Raw genomic sequence first — 20,092 nt, forward strand, 5'->3', positions numbered from 1 at the left:
AGATTATACTATATGGAGGACTATTTGGTGTAAACTGTAGATGTGCTGCTGATAACATGATACTGTATGGTGATCTGTTAGGGTGTGTGCACACGTTGCGGATTAGTCTGCGGCTTTTTCTGCAGAGAATCAATATCTCTTGGCAGAAACCGCAGGGTAAAACACATGCATTTTTCCTGCGGATTCCTAGCATGTGTACAGCGGATTTGATGCAGGTTCTAGTGTAGTTTGGCAGTGCGGATGAGAGAGAGATTGATAGATTTGTATGTCCCGGAACGTACACTGCAGCTGCGGTTCCGCAAAAAAGTAACGTGCTGCAGAAAATAAACCACAGCAAATCTGCGTGGAACTTTCTGCAGCATCTGCACAGATTTGGGTTTCCATAGGATTACATGGTACTGTAAGCCGCATGGAAACTGCTGCGGCTCCGCAGGACCAAATCAGCTGCGGACCCGCAGCTAAAACCGCAACGTGTGCACACACCCTAGTCACTGGAGGCAGTGTGGGAGTCTGCTTGGTTTTCTAGGACTTTGCCCCAAGCTCAGGTCACTCCCAGCTCGGGTACAATGGTGAATCCCAGCACTATGGCCACCAGCGTAGCGCTGAGCGGCAGCAGACGTGGAGTCACCAGTACGAGCGCTCCGCCACGGCGCAGTGACGAGCAGCCGGCGTTGTGTAACACCCCACCGCTGCTTACATAAACTGCTCAGATGGGGCGGGGAGCAGTCACCTCACGTGTTCTCCTGAAGGTGACAATGCCGCTAGTGGCCACTAGGGGGCAGCACTGGTCTGCTTGCACTAGAGGGCTGTAATGGGCAGCGCGTCTGCCCCGGTGTGGGCGCCTTAACCCGTCCACTGCTGGCTCATTCATCAGACGGGCATTTACTGCTGTCCCAGCCTTGCCAGTCTGTACGATGCAGTCGTGTCTTTCCGAGAGCAGGCTGTGACGTCACGCCTGCTGACTCCGCCTTCTCTGATGAGGTCACAGCTTTGCGTAGAGAACCGGGAGGAGAACTTGCTGCTGCACGGGACACACACGGCGGTGCCCACACACTGCCCGGCCGAGGACTGGCTCACTGGGGTTTCTCCGTGTGCAGGGACGTGAGCTGCGTGGAGCAATGGCAGAGCGGTGCCAGCTTGGTTCCTGTACTGGCAGCTGCGGTGGGCATGGCCCATGTGCTGCAATGGAAGCGGGGCACCCAACAAAGTCCTGGGCACCGGCACTATAATCCGATCTGCTGCACCCACAGGACACAAAGGACTGTGCCACCGGCACTACCCAGGCTGTGAGCAGAGCATGACCCCAGAATGTGAGCCCCCTGCTCTACTCTGCCCCTACTGAGCTCCAACAATGGAGGTAAGGTCTCTGGCCCTTTCTGACCCCTTCTCCCTGGACCCCCCTGGACTATGCTCTGAGATGCTGGGGGTGGCAGAGGAAGCCTTCAAGGCTGGCAACTTTGAACTGGCAGCAGAGATCTATGGCTCCCAGCTAGATGAGCTGCCCCAGCCCGATAGGTCTCTGTGTCTGAAGAAAGGCGATGCTTTAGCCTTGGCTGGACGAGTTGCGGATGCTTTGGCCTCGTACACGAGGGCAGCGATGCTGCGCCAGCTTTGTCCGGAGGAGCTTGGCATACTGGTGGAAAGTATAGCGCAGAACATCCGAGAGAAAGAGCTGAAATTACCTTGTGCCAAGATGAAGAGTGATCCTATACATCCTAATGAGGCGCACCGAGCATCCGAAACCCGCACTAAAAGCCCCACTCCGGGGCCATCACTGGTGTCTGACCTCTTCTCCTGTCCCCTGTGCGGACTCCTACTACTGGACCCCGTTACGTTGAATTGTGGACATTCTTTTTGTAAGAGATGCAGAAAATCAACAGAATGTAGTTGCTGCAACCATAGAATAAAAGGCAAAGCGGAGGGGTATGAAGCACCTTGCCTGGACTTGAAGGTTAACGTGGTGCTTGGGAACCTGATCGAGAAGTGGTTCGGTGCGGAGACGAAGGTGCGGAGACTGTCTGTCGAAGGAGATATCCTATGGGAGAACAATGACTTAATAGGTGCACTAGAAAAATTCAACACGGCATTGGAGCTGGGTAAGTGGCATTGCTACACCATCGTGTCACACTATGTCATTATTACAGCCGAATATTAGTATAAAGCGCTCTTCAGATTATACCGAGGTCAATAACAATTATCTTACTGTCCTACTTGTGACCGAGGAGGAGAGACGCATCTACACACAAAAAGTTCTCTGGACAACTGAGTGATGCCCGGTCAGTATTGTACACCGGTCCCATTAACTGGAATAGGACCGCTGCACAATACTCTGCATCCATCATGTCGCGGCATTTCTTCACCCTTGATGCTTTTCCCATTGACCTGACATTAAGGGCTCATACTCACATGCAAGAAACTTGGATGAGTCTCGCTCATCAATACCCGGCACTGCCGCCGGCACTTGGGACCGAAGTGTGCAGCTGTATAGAAATACATGCAACTGAACGCTCAGATCCGAGTGCCGGATATTGATGTGCGAGACTCATCCGAGTTTCTCGCATGTGAGTATGAACCCTTACAAAAAATTGTTGCATGCACATAAGCTGAAAATGGGCCACCAAACGATGGTTCATCCAGCGCTGGCCAATAACACATTACAACCTAAAATGGGCAATGTCAGATTTTTTTGTCCACGGTTTCAAATTACTGTCTAAAAATATCCAACACCCCCAACCATTTTTTTAAATTTTTTTTTAACTACGTTCTTCAGGTTAAAACGAACGGTTATTCCTTTAACCAGACCAGCCGGTCACCTACGTTACGGTCAAAATCTTCAAGTTCAGACAACTTTGAACTTAAGTGTTTTGGCTACCTCAAGAGCAGTTCCTGCGTAAATACTTTTCTTACATAGACACAATACATATCTGTAACAAAAATGGAAAATTAGTGGTAATTAAAGGGCTAATCACATTAGTTTGTGAGTGACATATTGCTAGATTATGCCACACGGTTTATGAGTATGAGGGACCAAGCTATGTAACCTTCAGAGATGGAATGGATGGAGGTTCATTTGGCATTTCTTTTTACAGGTGGCACCAGTAAAACCACTAGTGCAAAGAAAATTAATTACAGGAGTGGTCACATCTTGGCTATCCATGTCAGATTGGTAGGATATGGCAAAAGTGGCTGATAGATGCAAACCCCATCTATGCGAGCAGAGGAGCAGTGCTGTACTGGAGATGAATACAAGTTGGGGCTTTTTTGACCAACAATGGTGTGACGAATTTAAAACTAGAAAATAGAGAAAATCTTCTTTAATTCCGATCCATGTGAGCACACCCTTCGGGCATATTCCTTTCCCAGTTCTGTATGCACAGATGCTTAGGTAGTGTTAGGGGAGGCTGATTCTGTGATATGGCATGAAATGGAAACCGCCACACTGGTTTTCTCATGAAAGTATAGGGATTATGTAAATAAAGAAAAACTGTGTGCCACAGAGCATCCAAAGGGTGCGCTGCATTTCGGTTGTGTGCCTCAGTGGAAAAATATGCACAGAATTTTATTTTTCTTGCTGTCAAAAGGGATTAGAATGGTGAAAAAATCTCCGCTGTTTAGAGCTTCGTTGACCTGTTTTTCTTGAATTGCATCGCAGATGTTAAAAAGAATCCTTTCTTCTGACTCAAGGACTGAATTGCCTTTCAGTAAAGTGAAAGGTCCTTATCTGTAGAGGGATCAGTATGTCCACCCAGGCTGCACTTACACAGGAAGGGAAGGTTGTGTGCCGTAAACTGGTGCATGGTAAACACCGCTGCCAACTTACATAATTCCACTGCTGTGTTTCCCATCACGTTGGCTCATAGCGCTGCAATGTGCAGAACAACAGCTGAAGACACAGGGAAGATTTAAAGGGTTATTCCTAAAATATTAAATAAGCCCCAAATGTAGAACCAAACTGATTGCTAGGGGTTCCCGAGAAAGGGGCTTTGAACATGGTAATCAGGCAAAGCCCCGTCTTCAGTGGGGTAGGGGTTCACATGTTCAACCTCTCCTCTACTCATTGCCTATAGAACTGCTGGAAATAGAGGAGTACTGTGCTCGGTTGTCTCCTGCAGTACTTTAGCCATTTGGTCAATTCAAGATGGGTCTCTGCTGAGCCTGATTCCCAGGTTCCAAAGCCCCGTATTCAGGATTGATGGTACCCCAGCCATCAGTAAATTACAGTAAAGCTCAGGAAGCTGCCTCACCCACACCACAATAGATCCCGCCCACACCAGTCTCTGTATGTACAATGTCTATTGACAGTGAGCTGCTTATCACTGGAGGGGGTGGAGTCGAACCAGTGCTCACATTATTATTATTATTTATATAGCACCATTGGTTCCATGGTGCTGTACATGAGAAGGGGTTACATACAAATTACAGATATCACTTACATTAAACAAACTAACAATGACAGACTGATACAGAGGGGAGAGGACCCTGCCCTTTCGGGCTTACATGCTACAGGATGGTGGGGAAGGAGACAGTAGGTTGTTGGGCTGCAGCAGTTCTGGTGTTGGTTGAGGTGGTATCACCGGTAGTGGTGAGAGAGAAGGAGGTAGTGGGGTCATTGCAGGCTGTAGGCTTTCTTGAAGAGGTGGGTTTTCAGGTTCCGTCTGAAGGATCCAAATGTGGTTGATAGTCGGACTTGTTGGGGCAAAGAATTCCAGAGAATAGGGGCTATTCGGGAGAAGTCTTGGAGGCGGTTGGGTGAGGAGCGAATAAGTGTGGAGGAGAGAAGGAGGTCTTGGGAGATTAGTTCAGAGACATATGGGGGAGACAGGTTATAGATGGCCTTGTAGCATATGGGGGTATTTATGGAGCATTTTATGGGGCAGCATTAATCATTGTGCAGCAGCATATTATGGGGGGTATTTATGGAGCATCTTATGAAGCAGCATTTACCCTTGTGCAATAGCATATTATGGGGGGTATTTATGGAGCATCTTATGGGGCAGCATTAACCCTTGTGCAGCAGCATAGTATGGGGGGTATTTATGGAGCATCTTATGGAGCAGCATTTACCCTTGTGCAGCAGCATATTATGGGGGTATTTATGGAGCATCTTCTTGGGCAGCATTAACCCTTGTGCAGCAGCATATGGCGGGTATTTACAGAGCATCTTATGGGGCAGCATTAACCCTTGTGCAGCAGCATAGTATGGGGGGTATTTATGGAGCATCTTCTTGGGCAGCATTAACCCTTGTGCAGCAGCATATGGCGGGTATTTACAGAGCATCTTATGGGGCAGCATTAACCCTTGTGCAGCAGCATATGGTGGGTATTTATGGAGCATCTTCTTGGGTCAGCATTAACCCTTGTGCAGCAGCATATGGAGGGTTTTATCTATGGAGCATCTTCTTGGACCACCATTAACCCTAGGCTTATACGCGAGTCAATAAGTTTTCCTATTTTTTTGTGGCAAAATTAGGGGGCATCGGCTTATACACGAGTATATACGGTATTTCTTGGAGGAGTTTATTATTTTTGGGAGGGGATTTCCATTCTCGGGGCCAGCGCCAGTGCGGGTTTTGTCACCGCGGTGAGTATATAGAGCCAGTGTCAATCAGTGAGGACGCGGTTACAGCTGTCCTTCTGTATTGTCAGAGCAGTGACTGAACCCGCGCCGGTGCCTCCCCCGTGACTGGAAGCCGAATGCTGCTGGAGAGAATAAAGTTCATTTACTTCCAGCAGCAAGTGTGGGCGCTGGGCAGGTTAATAACGCTATTAAACCCATATCTGTAGGTTAATATAATTTTTAATGGTGAAAAGTTTCCTTTAAACGTCATGTAGGATTAAAAAAAACGTGCCTGGTCAGGAATTTTGGCAAATGGCCTGGGTTTACTTGAAATGGTTAATTAGTTATTATATACATACTTATAAATGATGCCACAGCAACAATCCCTATGTCAAAGGGAAAATACAGCTATGGCACTTGCAGCAAAAAATGCCCTGAAGGGGCTAATTTTTCACCAATTTAACCTCTTAATGACTGTCGCTACACCTTTTAACGGCGGCAGTTAAGGGTACTTAAACCACAGTGCTGCTTTTTAACAGCGCTGAAGTTTAAGGTTATAGCGCCCCCCCAGCGTCGGAATTTCTCCAGGGTCTCGGCTGCCAGGGGTAGCCGAGACCTCAGAGAACATGATTCGGGTCGGTTTTTACCGACTCCGGTGTTGCAATTGCTGGTATTAACGGTATAACGGCGACCGCAAAGAAAAAGTTTGATTTCCCATTTAATTTCTCTTTCCTCTGATGTGATTCCATATCAGAGGAGAGAGAAATAGGGTCCCCTGGTACCTCTGCGTAGTGCGTCCGCTAAGATCGGCCGCCACCCTGCAACAATAGATTTTTCCTATTGGTTCATTTTGATCACTGTGATCAAAATAAAAAAAATAGTATATCAAACCCCACCCTTTATCATCCCCTTAGTTAGGTAAAAATAATAAAATAAAAAAAATGTATTTCTATTTTCCCATTAGGGTTGGGGCTAAGGTTAGGATTAGGGTTACGGGTGTGGGTTGGAGTTAGAATTGGGGGGTTTCCACTGTTCAGGCACATCAGTGGCTGTCCAAACGTGACATAGCGTCCAATCTCAATTCCAGCCAATTCTGCGTTGAACAAATCAAATAGCGCTCCTTCCTTTCCAAGCTCTGCCGTGTGCCCAAAAAGTGGTCCCCCCCCCACTTATGGAGTATCAGCGTACTCAGGACAAATTGGACAACAACTTTTGGGGTCCAATTTCTCCTTTTACCTTTGGGAATATAAAAAATTGGGGACTAAGAAATCATTTTTGTGGAAAAAAAAATATATTTTTTTTCACGCCCAGGCATTATAAACTTTAGCGAATCACTTGGGGGTTCAAAGTGCTCACCACACTTCTAGATAAGTTCCTAAGGGGATCTCTATAAAAGACGAGCAGTCCCAAACTACTTTTAACCCAAACAGAATTTACAAAACATTCCAAAATTATTATCAAAAGCTGTACACTGATAATACGAATTTCTATTTGCCCAAACTAAATGACTTTCTGTCTAATGTCCCCTACCCTCTTTAACCCCGACTTACGCTACAACACTACACTCTCCTATCTCTGAGGAGGAAATTGCCTCTACTATCAAACATCTAAAATTGGGAAGGCCCCAGGCCCTGATGGGCTAACGGCACTATATTGTAAAAAATTTTCAACAATACTGACTAAACATATCCAAGCATACTGTAATAGCATGTTAACAGGTCAGCTAATGCCAGCAGAATTCTATACTGCACATATTGCAGTTATTCCAAAGCAACAGAAGGATCCTTTACTTACTAAGAACTACAGACCTATTTCTTTATTAAATCTAGATCTTAAGATATTCTCGTCCATAATAGCCAATAGGATTAATAAATGTTTACCCAGCCTCATTCACAAAGATCTGGTCGGATTTATCCCAACAAGACAAGCTCCGGATAATAAGTGCAGGAATCTAAATCTTATTCATACCGCCAATAAACGAAAATCTCCCTTGGTCCTGTTGGCTTTAGATATAGAAAAGGCTTTTGACACTGTCATCTGGCCATATATGTTCCATATACTGTATAAAATGGGGATTTCGCAACATTTAATTGACTCACTTAAGCTCCTCAATAACCTGGTGGCTTACTAGAAGTTACCTTCGACCACCCCCGAACCAATAACTATTAACAGGGGAACCAGGCAGGGGTGCCCTCTGTCTCCTGCACTATTTGCTATGGTGATGGAATCACTGGCTCAAAAGATCCGCCTACACCCCGACATAGTGGGCCAAAATGTGGGTAAACATGAATACAAGGTCAGTCTTTTTGCCGACGACCTCCTATTAACTTTAAAGAATTCTCACGTATCGCTACCTAATCTTATAAAAACACTTAAGGCACTGTCACACTTAGCGATATCGCTAGCAATATCGCTATAACCTGTGACGCTATAGCGATATTGCTAGCGATATCGCTGTGTCTGATACCTACGACCCGCTCCCCCGCAGGTTATCACTGATCGTGCGAGAACGTCCTGGACTGTTTCTTGTCGTCAGCTTCCTGCTGGGCTTCCTGTGGAGAGACGAGCGTGGAGCCGGGCGGGTGGACGTCAGGATCGCCTACTGTGACAGGTAAGTAGCGACCCCCGTCCCCTGCGATGTCGCTGGTGAGATCTACCTGTGTGGCAGCTCACTAGCGACCACTTAGCGATGCACCAGCGATCCTGACCGCGTCATATCGCTGGTCGGGATCGCTGGTGCATCGCTAAGTGTGACAGTACCTTTAATCATTTTGTGGAGGTCTCTGGACTTAAGGTTAATATGGATAAATCAGAGATTATGTTCCTGGATATTTCACCTGCGGTCCAAACTTTCATACCAAGTAATTTTCATTTCCGACACGCAAAGCAACATATCACTTATTTAGGAATTAAACTTACAACGTCCAAATCCACTCTATTTAAATATAACTAAGCCCCTCTCCTTCATAAATTATCGCAAACTCTTTCAAAATGGTCTTCCCCATCCCTTTCTTTTTTGGGAAGGATCCACTCGGTAAAAATGGTTACATTGCCTCAGTTTCTATATTTATTCCGATCCCTGCCTATTCCGATACCTCAACTGACATTTAAAATGATAAAGCGCAGAATGCGTGAGTTTATTTGAAACAATAAAAAACCCTGTATATCTCAGTATACCATGTTTAGATACAAAAGACTCACTACCGAATTTTGCTCTCTACGATAAGGCGGCCCAGATTGCTCAATTGGCAGCGGTGAACGCTGAACAGCAGGCACCTATCTGGCCACAAACAGAAAACTCTCACATAGCACCTTACACCTTGGAAAGTCTGATTTGGGCCACAGGACCTTTACCAAAAGATTTGGATATACACTCGCCATACACCTCTCATTCACTACGTATATGGAGAACCAACAGATTTCAATTCGCACTGCAGTCTCAACCATCTCCACTTTTAAAATTGTTCAACAATCCCATGTTTCCGCCAGGGGTAGCGTCAAGGAATCACACATGGTGGAAACAAAATAAATTAATTAGGCTGCAAAATTTATCTACTCACTTTAAACTAATGCCAAAACAAGACTTCATCACAAAACATCAAGTACCAAGGTCTGAAATTTTTAGGTTAGAACAAATTTTCCATTTTTTACAAAAATTAACTGCAAACTCAGCGGACTCTAAACCTGCATCTTATGAACTAAAATGTCTATATGACCCATTGGGAAATGGTCTTATATCCCATCTTTTTATATCCCATCTTTTGTATATTTCTACAACCTAGGGAGTGCTTGAAAATGAAGGTTATGGAACAATGGGAGGAAGATTTACAAACCTCCCTTACGCCTCAAAGGTGGTACAAATGCTATGAAAATATAGTAAAAGGTAGTAATCAAGTTTCACTCACTGAAACATCCATTAAATTGTTTCACAGAATACATTATGTTCCCAGTTTCCTACACAGTGTTTACCCTACGGTACCTGGTAATTGTTTCAGGGGTTGCGCTGATGACAGAGACACACTCCACATACAGTGGGGCAAAAAAGTATTTAGTCAGTCAGCAATAGTGCAAGTTCCACCACTTAAAAAGATGAGAGGCGTCTGTAATTTACATCATAGGTAGACCTCAACTATGGGAGACAAACTGAGAAAAAAAAATCCAGAAAATCACATTGTCTGTTTTTTTTTCATTTTATTTGCATATTATGGTGGAAAATAAGTATTTGGTCAGAAGCAAGCAATCAAGATTTCTGGCTCTCACAGACCTGTAACTTCTTCTTTAAGAGTCTCCTCTTTCCTCCACTCATTACCTGTAGTAATGGCACCTGTTTAAACTTGTTATCAGTATAAAAAGACACCTGTGCACACCCTCAAACAGTCTGACTCCAAACTCCACTATGGTGAAGACCAAAGAGCTGTCAAAGGACACCAGAAACAAAAGGCTGGCACCAGGCTGGGAAGACTGAATCTGCAATAGCCAACCAGCTTGGAGTGAAGAAATCAACTGTGGGAGCAATAATTAGAAAATGGAAGACATACAAGACCACTGATAATCTCCCTCGATCTGGTGCTCCACGCAAAATCCCACCCCGTGGGGTCAGAATGATCACAAGAACGGTGAGCAAAAATCCCAGAACCACGCGGGGGGACCTAGTGAATGAACTGCAGAGAGCTGGGACCAATGTAACAAGGCCTACAATAAGTAACACACTACGCCACCATGGACTCAGATCCTGCAGTGCCAGATGTGTCCCACTGCTTAAGCCTGTACATGTCCGGGCCCGTCTGAAGTTTGCTAGAGAGCATTTGGATGATCCAGAGGAGTTTTGGGAGAATGTCCTATGATCTGATGAAACCAAACTGGAACTGTTTGGTAGAAACACAACTTGTCGTGTTTGGAGGAAAAAGAATACTGAGTTGCATCCATCAAACACCATACCTACTGTAAAGCATGGTGGTGGAAACCTCATGCTATGGGGCTGTTTCTCTGCAAAGGGGCCAGGACGACTGATCCGGGTACATGAAAGAATGAATGGGGCCATGTATCGTGAGATTTTGAGTGCAAACCTCCTTCCATCAGCAAGGGCATTGAAGATGAAACGTGGCTGGGTCTTTCAACATGACAATGATCCAAAGCACACCGCCAGGGCAACGAAGGAGTGGCTTCGTAAGAAGCATTTCAAGGTCCTGGAGTGGCCTAGCCAGTCTCCAGATCTCAACCCTATAGAAAACCTTTGGAGGGAGTTGAAAGTCCGTGTTGCCAAGCGAAAAGCCAAAAACATCACTGCTCTAGAGGAGATCTGCATGGAGGAATGGGCCAACATACCAACAACAGTGTGTGGCAACCTTGTGAAGACTTACAGAAAACGTTTGACCTCTGTCACTGCCAACAAAGGATATATCACAAAGTATTGAGATGAAATTTTGTTTCTGACCAAATACTTATTTTCCACCATAATATGCAAATAAAATGAAAAAAAAACAGACAATGTGATTTTCTGGATTTTTTTTTCTCAGTTTGTCTCCCATAGTTGAGGTCTACCTATGATGTAAATTACAGACGCCTCTCATCTTTTTAAGTGGTGGAACTTGCACTATTGCTGACTGACTAAATACTTTTTTGCCCCACTGTATGTGGACATGCCTGATAGTGAAGTCTCTCTGGAAAGACGTCATAAAATTAATCAACACTGTCCTGAATCAGAAACTACTACTAACACCGACAGTGTTACTTCTAGGGGACAGACCAATCCATGCCAATAACAAAACGACTTATTGATTTTATTACTATGGCAACTAGAAACCACATAGCCAGTAAATGGAAAACTTATACGTTGTCAATATTACAGGTGAAAAAACGAGTTGACCTAATGATGCTGTATGAAAAAATAGAAGCCACTAGGTCTGACTCTTGATGTTTTCAGAGGTATATGGGAACCTTGGATCCAGGCGCAAAACAATGATGATCTACCTAGAATGATATCCCTATCCATGTAATATATAAAAATAGTTATTATCACTGTTGAACATAGGACATAAAACAAATGTTCCACTATTTCGCATCGACTCATTTCTTAATAACAGCACTCTTTCCCCCTTCCCCATTAACCCTAACTTAGTGGTTCACCCCCGCATATGGGGTATCGGCATATTCAGGAGAAATTGCACTACAAATTTTGTGGCTTATTTTCTCTTTTTAAACTTGTGAAAAGAAGTTATTAGCTCCCACACTAAGGGGTGAAAGCTCACTGCTTGCTGTCACTTGTCAGCATAATTGTATACTTTAGAGGCAGAAAACCTTCACACACCCCATAAAGCAGAAGGTGAGCTACCAAGTATCTGGTGTAGTCGAACTCGTCAGCAGCCCAAATCTCTTTCCTGGCCTAAGGGTTTGTTTTATTGTATCAGTGAAGGCTATGAAAGGATCAGATCGGGCGAATGGAAACAGTATATTAGAATGTTCCATAACGCTTCATTATACAATGAGTCACCTACTTTATGTAAGACTTGACAACCACTTTTAATATAGTGCATATTGTTTCACAACTTTGTTGGAACAGTTTATTATTTCCAAACATGTCACACTTTATCCCTCCAGGCATTGCCTAACTTTTCCATATTATTTCTGCAGTGCTCATTTCCGTCCTAGAATTTGTGCCTCGGGCAGGTAGAATATGTTCCTAATTTCTACAATGTCCTTACATAGTGACAAATGTATAATTGGTGGAGAAAGGTTGAACTTGATGGACCTGAGTCTTTTTTTATTTTTTTTTCCAACCTATGTAACTATGTAGATGTACTTGTGGGTTCTTTCCCCACATTCTTTTTAATGGGTGAAAAATACTGAAATAATTGACATGCTGCAGATTGGAAAATGATAATAAATTAAAAGAAGCATGTGTACTGTAAAGCGCTGCATTTTTTCCACAGCAAAAACGCAACAAGTGAATATTCTTTTATTAAAGGGGACCCCTGGACGGGGTTAAGAACTTTCCCAAAGGTAGTTGCTAACTACCTGCCTTTTCTGCTCTACAACAATCTCTACTGGCTCAGATGGCGATTCTCCTGCTTCCACTGAGCTCACATTAAGTGAGCAGTTCTTTCTCTTCTAGTCTGCTCTGCTGATGTCATGCTGATGGACAGAACAGAGCGGGAGAGGAGGAGCTGCTCTGTCGACGTGACATCACATTGTTTTTTTTGTGCCTAGCGGAGAACTTTTGTGTCCGACGTTCCCACAATGCTACAGAATGCCAATAACAATTTGATCGCACAGATGTTTTTCTGCATTCAGCTACCTGTACATTGGACTGTCAAATAACAGTAGCACCAGTTTTTTTAGCTGCTTTAGAGCTCAGCATTTTGAGAGCCAAGCACAAACAACAAGATTGGAGAACTGCATGACATTTGTGTGTATCAGTGGCCAGGATCTAACTAATGAAACTGTAAAGTTTGGAAGGCTTCATGGTGGCTTATTACAAGTGCACACCAGTTTGTTTTAAAGAGAATGTATAATCTGAAAATTGTATCTTATTTAAACAAGAAATGTTTTGTTAAGCAGCACTCCAACAGGTATCTAGTTTGTGCATGATTGCGGGGCGCCAATGAGTTGTCATGACAGCCGGAGGTCTGCAGAAGACCCCCGTGCCTGTCATTGTAAATCTAATATGAACTCCAGCCTGTGGCTCATTTGGAGATCATGTAGGATTGCTATGCATAACACAAGTGATCGGATTATCGCAGCCAGTGGCGTAACTACAAAGTTATGGGTCCTGGTGCAATCTTTCAAATGGGGCCCCTCCCATGCCAAAATACACGGACATCTCCGCTCCGTACACGCGCGGCTCCGCTACGCACACCTCGTACACGCGCGGCTCCGCTCCGCACACCTCGTACATGCGCGGCTCCGCTCCGCACACCTCGTACACGCGCGGCTCCGCTCCGCACACCCTGTAAACCCCTTCTGACCCCACACAGAATCTTTACCTCATCCAGCAACTTGACATCCAGCACCATGACAGCCAGCACAGCAGAGTCCTGCATACATCAAGGCCCCTGATCATGTGACCCCCTGACTGCTCCCCTCCTGTGACCTCATCACAGGTCCTGTGCGCACAGAAAATAACAGCCTAGGATGTCATTGCAGGCTGTGGGGGGCTGCAGTGGGTCTATCTGGGAGGGCGAGGATGGGGTGCATGGGGGGGGCGTGGCGGGTCAGTGCAGTGCAGGAAGAATAGACTCCCGGGTGGGACGCCAGGGGGGTCAAAAACGGGACTGTCCCTCGAGAATCGGTTCAGTTGGGAGATATCATGGTCTGACCTGCCGGGCTCCTGACTCCCCCGGGTCCGGTCGCAGTTGCGACTGCTGCGACTGTGGTAGTTATGCCCCTGATCGCAGCATTAAGTTTTCAATGCGTTCACGGTATTCAGAAATGGGGTATGTAAACCTTTGATCAGGGTCATTTGGATGTTTTGGGTTGTCAGTATGATTTTAAAAAGAGAAAACACAGTAGTTTGACAATAAGTGTCTTCACCCAACCACTAACCATGAGTGGAGAAAAAGTTTTGATGTTACTCATATTCTTTGAAAAAAGGCCAAGAAAGCAAAAATTCTGCTGGGATACAGTGGGGAAAAAAAGTATTTAGTCAGTCAGCAATAGTGCAAGTTCCACCACTTAAAAAGATGAGAGGCGTCTGTAATTTACATCATAGGTAGACCTCAACTATGGGAGACAAACTGAGAAAAAAAAATCCAGAAAATCACATTGTCTGTTTTTTTTTTCATTTTATTTGCATATTATGGTGGAAAATAAGTATTTGGTCAGAAACAAGCAATCAAGATTTCTGGCTCTCACAGAGCTGTAACTTCTTCTTTAAGAGTCTCCTCTTTCCTCCACTCATTACCTGTAGTAATGGCACCTGTTTAAACTTGTTATCAGTATAAAAAGACACCTGTGCACACCCTCAAACAGTCTGACTCCAAACTCCACTATGGTGAAGACCAAAGAGCTGTCAAAGGACACCAGAAACAAAATTGTAGCCCTGCACCAGGCTGGGAAGACTGAATCTGCAATAGCCAACCAGCTTGGAGTAAAGAAATCAACTGTGGGAGCAATAATTAGAAAATGGAAGACATACAAGACCACTGATAATCTCCCTCGATCTGGTGCTCCACGCAAAATCCCACCCCGTGGGGTCAGAATGATCACAAGAACGGTGAGCAAAAATCCCAGAACCACGCGGGGGACCTAGTGAATGAACTGCAGAGAGCTGGGACCAATGTAACAAGGCCTACCATAAGTAACACACTACGCCACCATGGACTCAGATCCTGCAGTGCCAGACGTGTCCCACTGCTTAAGCCTGTACATGTCCGGGCCCGTCTGAAGTTTGCTAGAGAGCATTTGGATGATCCAGAGGAGTTTTGGGAGAATGTCCTATGGTCTGATGAAACCAAACTGGAACTGTTTGGTAGAAACACAACTTGTCGTGTTTGGAGGAAAAAGAATACTGAGTTGCATCCATCAAACACCATACCTACTGTAAAGCATGGTGGTGGAAACATCATGCTTTGGGGCTATTTCTCTGCAAAGGGGCCAGGACGACTGATCCGGGTACATGAAAGAATGAATGGGGCCATGTATCGTGAGATTTTGAGTGCAAACCTCCTTCCATCAGCAAGGGCATTGAAGATGAAACGTGGCTGGGTCTTTCAACATGACAATGATCCAAAGCACACCGCCAGGGCAACGAAGGAGTGGCTTCGTAAGAAGCATTTCAAGGTCCTGGAGTGGCCTAGCCAGTCTCCAGATCTCAACCCTATAGAAAACCTTTGGAGGGAGTTGAAAGTCCGTGTTGCCAAGCGAAAAGCCAAAAACATCACTGCTCTAGAGGAGATCTGCATGGAGGAATGGGCCAACATACCAACAACAGTGTGTGGCAACCTTGTGAAGACTTACAGAAAACGTTTGACCTCTGTCATTGCCAACAAAGGATATATCACAAAGTATTGAGATGAAATTTTGTTTCTGACCAAATACTTATTTTCCACCATAATATGCAAGTAAAATGAAAAAAAAAAACAGACAATGTGATTTTCTGGATTTTTTTTTCTCAGTTTGTCTCCCATAGTTGAGGTCTACCTATGATGTAAATTACAGACGCCTCTCATCTTTTTAAGTGGTGGAACTTGCACTATTGCTGACTGACTAAATACTTTTTTGCCCCACTGTATGTAAACTTTTGAGCACAACTGTATTTACATGCTGCTGTCAATCTAACAGTGGCATGGAAATGGAACACGTGGTGGTGCCCACATAAACTGTCTTTTATTGCCCCCTCTTTGACGCAAATGACGGGGGACCAATTGGCTACTATAACAGCTGCGAGGCTGCTGATCAAGACTCCTGTTGCTTTCATGTCAGTCCATTGTTTTTTTGCTTCATCTCTTAACCATAAGTAAGGCTATTTTCACACTAGCGTATGGAGGAGCTGCGGAGGGATGTGGACTTCTTCCGTAAAGCTCCACCCCCTGTCGCACCTCCTCCGGTCAGCTCCGCCAACGTCGGAATGCGGCCTGCGTACCCTATCTTTAGCATTAGATACGCAGGCCGTGCCGATGTATATGGATGCCTCCACATGCGTCGTTTTGACGGTGCGGCGACCACACTAAAATGCAACATGTTGCGTTTGGCGCAGGTCGCCGCACCTTCAAAACACATGCGAAGGCATCCGCATACATCGGCACGGCCTGCGTACCTAATGCTAAAGATAGGGTACGGAGGCGGAGCTGACCAGAGGAGGTGTAGCCATGGGCGATGCTTCACGGAGGAAGTCCGCATCCCTCCGCAGCTCCTCCATACACTAGTGTGAAACTAGCCAAATGTGTACAGAATGTGCATTCAAATAATCGCCCATCACTGTCTTCTGACGTTTAAAGGGAATCTGTCACCCCTTTTTTGAGATATCATATAATGATATCATTCAATTGTGTGTCACATAAGGATTCTCTTAGTACTTTTGCTTCCCCCTGACAACGCACCTTTCATGCATAAATACCTTGTTTCTATCGGTTCAGATGTATGTAAACTGCCGATGTCCAGTCTGCTGGGCAGGGCTTATTCACCTGCTCCCCCCCTCCTTGTCTTGCTCTACGCATTTCTTCTTGTGTAGAGTAAGACATGGAGGGGGGGAGCAGGTGAATAAGCCCCGCCCAGCAGACTGGACATCGGCAGTTTACATACATCTGAACCGATATAAAAAAGGTATTTATGCATGAAAGGTGCGTTGTCAGGGGGAAGCAAAAGTACTAAGAGAATCCTTATGTGACACACAATTGAATGATATCATTATATGATATCTCAAAAAAGGGGTGACAGATTCCCTTTAAAACTCTATAGTGTGCATTAAAGTACTTACCGGTCACTGTCTTCTGCCATTTCCAGCACTGTTCCGGTCCTCTCCTGCATCACGTGACTGTACTTGTGACAAGACAACTCACACAGCGTCTTCTGTGTGAACCCAAAGTCGCTTTCGTAATGTAAGTCTGAGAGCCTCATTCTGAGTCTCATAGACTCACATTAAGAAACAAACTAATGGTCCATGGTGTGAGCCGGCAGCTCAGAACTATGATCACGTGATGCAGGAGAGGACCGGAACAGTGTTGGAAATTGCAGAAGACAGTTACCAGTAAGTACTTTAATGCACACTATACACAAATTAATGGTGACTAATTAGGGTGCAATCAAAAATGCTAGAGTGGGACTTTCGGTGTTTAACTATCAACCTATTTCTGTCTTATTTATATAGTAATACATTTTATTTCTATAGCGCCAACATATTCCGCAGCACTTTACATTTAGAGGGGACTTGTACAGACGATAGATATTACAGCATAACAATCACATAGATCATAACAGATACCAAGAGGAATGAGGGCCCTGCTCGCAAGCTTACAATCTATATTTATATGACCAAGCAGGTTTTTGCTATGTGATTTTAGTATAATATAGGGCAGAGATCCCGATTCCAGCGATGTATCACTTATTGGACTGCTTGGTGGTTTTTGATAGAATCCCTGTTTTACTGCTCTGGCAAAAATTAAGAGACCACTGCACAGTTTTATAAAGATCAGCGTCTCTACTTGTCTGACAGCCATTCCATTCCAGTGTCAGTTGAATTCCAACCAGAGTACACCTCATTCTACTTAATGTGCTTCTGATTAGGTGATCACCTGAACCAAATCTTATTTAACAAAGGAAAGTATAAAAAACCTGCTGTGGTGTTCACAATCCTCTTGCAATAGGACAAGCTGGATGGCAAAACAAGTGCTAGTAATATCCCAAAAGTAATATAAATGAAAAAATAACTTAACCATGCCAAAGGAATTGAAAAGAAAAGTCTTAAGTGAGGAAAAGAAGGGCTCAATTCTGGCTTTACTAGCAGAGGGATACAGTGAGCGTCATGTTACCTTCATCTTTAACATTTCTATGACGGCAGTCCATTACAACAAGGTCAAGCAGCAGACATTGGGGACAACGAAGCTACAGACCGGCAGAGGGCCTAAACGACTCTCCACTGACCGGGATGACCGTCATCTTATTCGAATATGTAGTAATAATAATAATAATAATATCTCAATGTGTTCTTCTCTATAACATGCTGCCAATGGATTACACTGCATTAGATTCCCTTTAACACCATACACCCAGATTATTCATCCACACCGCAACTCTATGGTCTTGCCCTGGTTAGATGGCACTTGAGGTTTGAAGGTGAAGTCTTCCTTCCAGAAAGAGATGCCTTTAGCTTGTATTCAAGTGCATCACTGCCCAGGCTCAATAGAGCATCTCTAGCAGGACAGATATTTTAGTGAGGACTGAGGAACGAGACAATCCTAAAAATGCTCATTCCTCGATTGACCCATCTAAATTGGCCTTAAATGAAGAGAATTCAGAAGACCCATAACATGAGTTCCACATTATAGTGCACTGACACTTTGCTGCCTTCCACCTCGTTCTACGCATTATCGTTCTGTAGGGTAAATCTGGTAATTGTCGTCTGTGCATAGTTAGCTTGGAAAGTCTGTCAACAGCTGTGGTCAGCTTTAGATATATTACATAAGCAATACTGAGCACTCCTATCTCTAAAAACACATTACTAAATGCATGAGCACTTCGTGATGGAAAAACTCGGATAACCTCATTAATCTGAAAGATTAAATACTAAAGCAAAAACCCAGGCGTGTTACGGTTTATTTCTATGTAAAAACAGTCTAGACCTCTAGATCTACAGACTGCCTCACCAAGTGTCATATTTACTGAATCCATCCCTTATATACCATGATAAAATTACATTTTTTTTTTTTACAAAAGGAGTTGGAGGATGTCTGCTGTGACCATCACCTATAATGCTTAGTTCTGTTTCCTTTAGTGCAGCACGCCTTACCCTTTCTTTGGGAACTCGCTAGACAGACCATTATGATGGGCCTCACCATATGTAGTGGTCCACTACAAGCTAAAAGTTTTGAGACTGACAAATTTTGTCACTTTAGTGTTAATGCAGATTGCCACTATAAAAACTAAAGTATGAAGATTGATCAGATAAATTGCAAAGTCATTTCTTGCCATGAAAATTAAACCACATGATTACAGAATGTCAGCTTTGACCCAAAATGACCAGTTTACACTATTTAAGTGATCTTCTCCTTAGCTCAATAGAAAGGGTTAACGCACAGTTGATATCATTCCATCATGCTGATTGAATTATAAGGATACGTGCACACGCTGCGGAATCCGCTGCGGATTAATCCGCACGGATTTTGCAAAAACCGCAGATAATCCGCAGGTCCAAAGACCTGCGGATTATCTGCGGTTTTGCCTGCGGTTTGGTCCTGCGGATTCACTATCTCCACAATGGTGGAGATAGGAACCCGCAGCGGTTTCCGCAGAAAGAATTGACATGCAATTCTTTCTGCGGATTCAAAACCGCAGCAAATCCGCGTGGTTTTTTCCGCAGCGTCGGCACAGCGTTTTTTTTTTTTCCCATTCAAATGAATGGTACTGTACACCGCAGCTAAAACTGCTGCGTGTCCGCAGCGGCCAAAACCGCAGCGGAAACGCAGCGGAATCCGCAGCGTGTGCACACAGCCTAAGAGCAGACTTGTTGCTTTAACTCTTTAGTGACAGAGACAATTTGGTACTTAATGACCAGGCCAATTTTTATAATTCTGACCACAGTCAATTTATGAGGTTATAGCTCTGGAACACTTCAACATCTCCCACTGATTCTAAGAGGTTTTTTTGTGACATATTGTACTTCATGTTAGTGGTAAAATTTCTTCTATATAACTTGCATTTATGAAAAAAACGGAACATTTTTAATTTTTGTGCACTTAGGCTAGTTTCACACTAGCGTATGGCAGTGCTGTGGAGGGATGCAGACTTCCTCCGTGAAGCTCCGCCCACTGCCGCACCTCCTCCATTCAGCTCCACCTACGTCGGCATGCCGATATATGCGGATGCCTCCGCATGCGTCGTTTT

The 20,092-nt window shown here is 44.5% G+C and overlaps 1 protein-coding gene across 1 annotated transcript in view; it reads left to right on the top strand.

The window, feature by feature from the left end:
- Positions 1-767: 767 nt before the first annotated feature.
- Positions 768-20,092, top strand: part of LONRF2 (LON peptidase N-terminal domain and ring finger 2) — a 114,739-nt gene continuing 95,414 nt past the window's right edge. Inside the window, exon 1 of the mRNA XM_073590522.1 lies at positions 768-2,096. Coding sequence (XP_073446623.1) covers positions 1,352-2,096 — 745 coding nt within the window. The 5' untranslated portion in view covers positions 768-1,351. The remainder of the gene's footprint in view (positions 2,097-20,092) is intronic.

This window comes from Dendrobates tinctorius, unplaced genomic scaffold, assembly GCF_039654945.1.
Source record: "Dendrobates tinctorius isolate UK_male_01 unplaced genomic scaffold, ASM3965494v1 ptg000117l, whole genome shotgun sequence".
Classification (NCBI taxonomy): domain Eukaryota; kingdom Metazoa; phylum Chordata; class Amphibia; order Anura; family Dendrobatidae; genus Dendrobates; species Dendrobates tinctorius.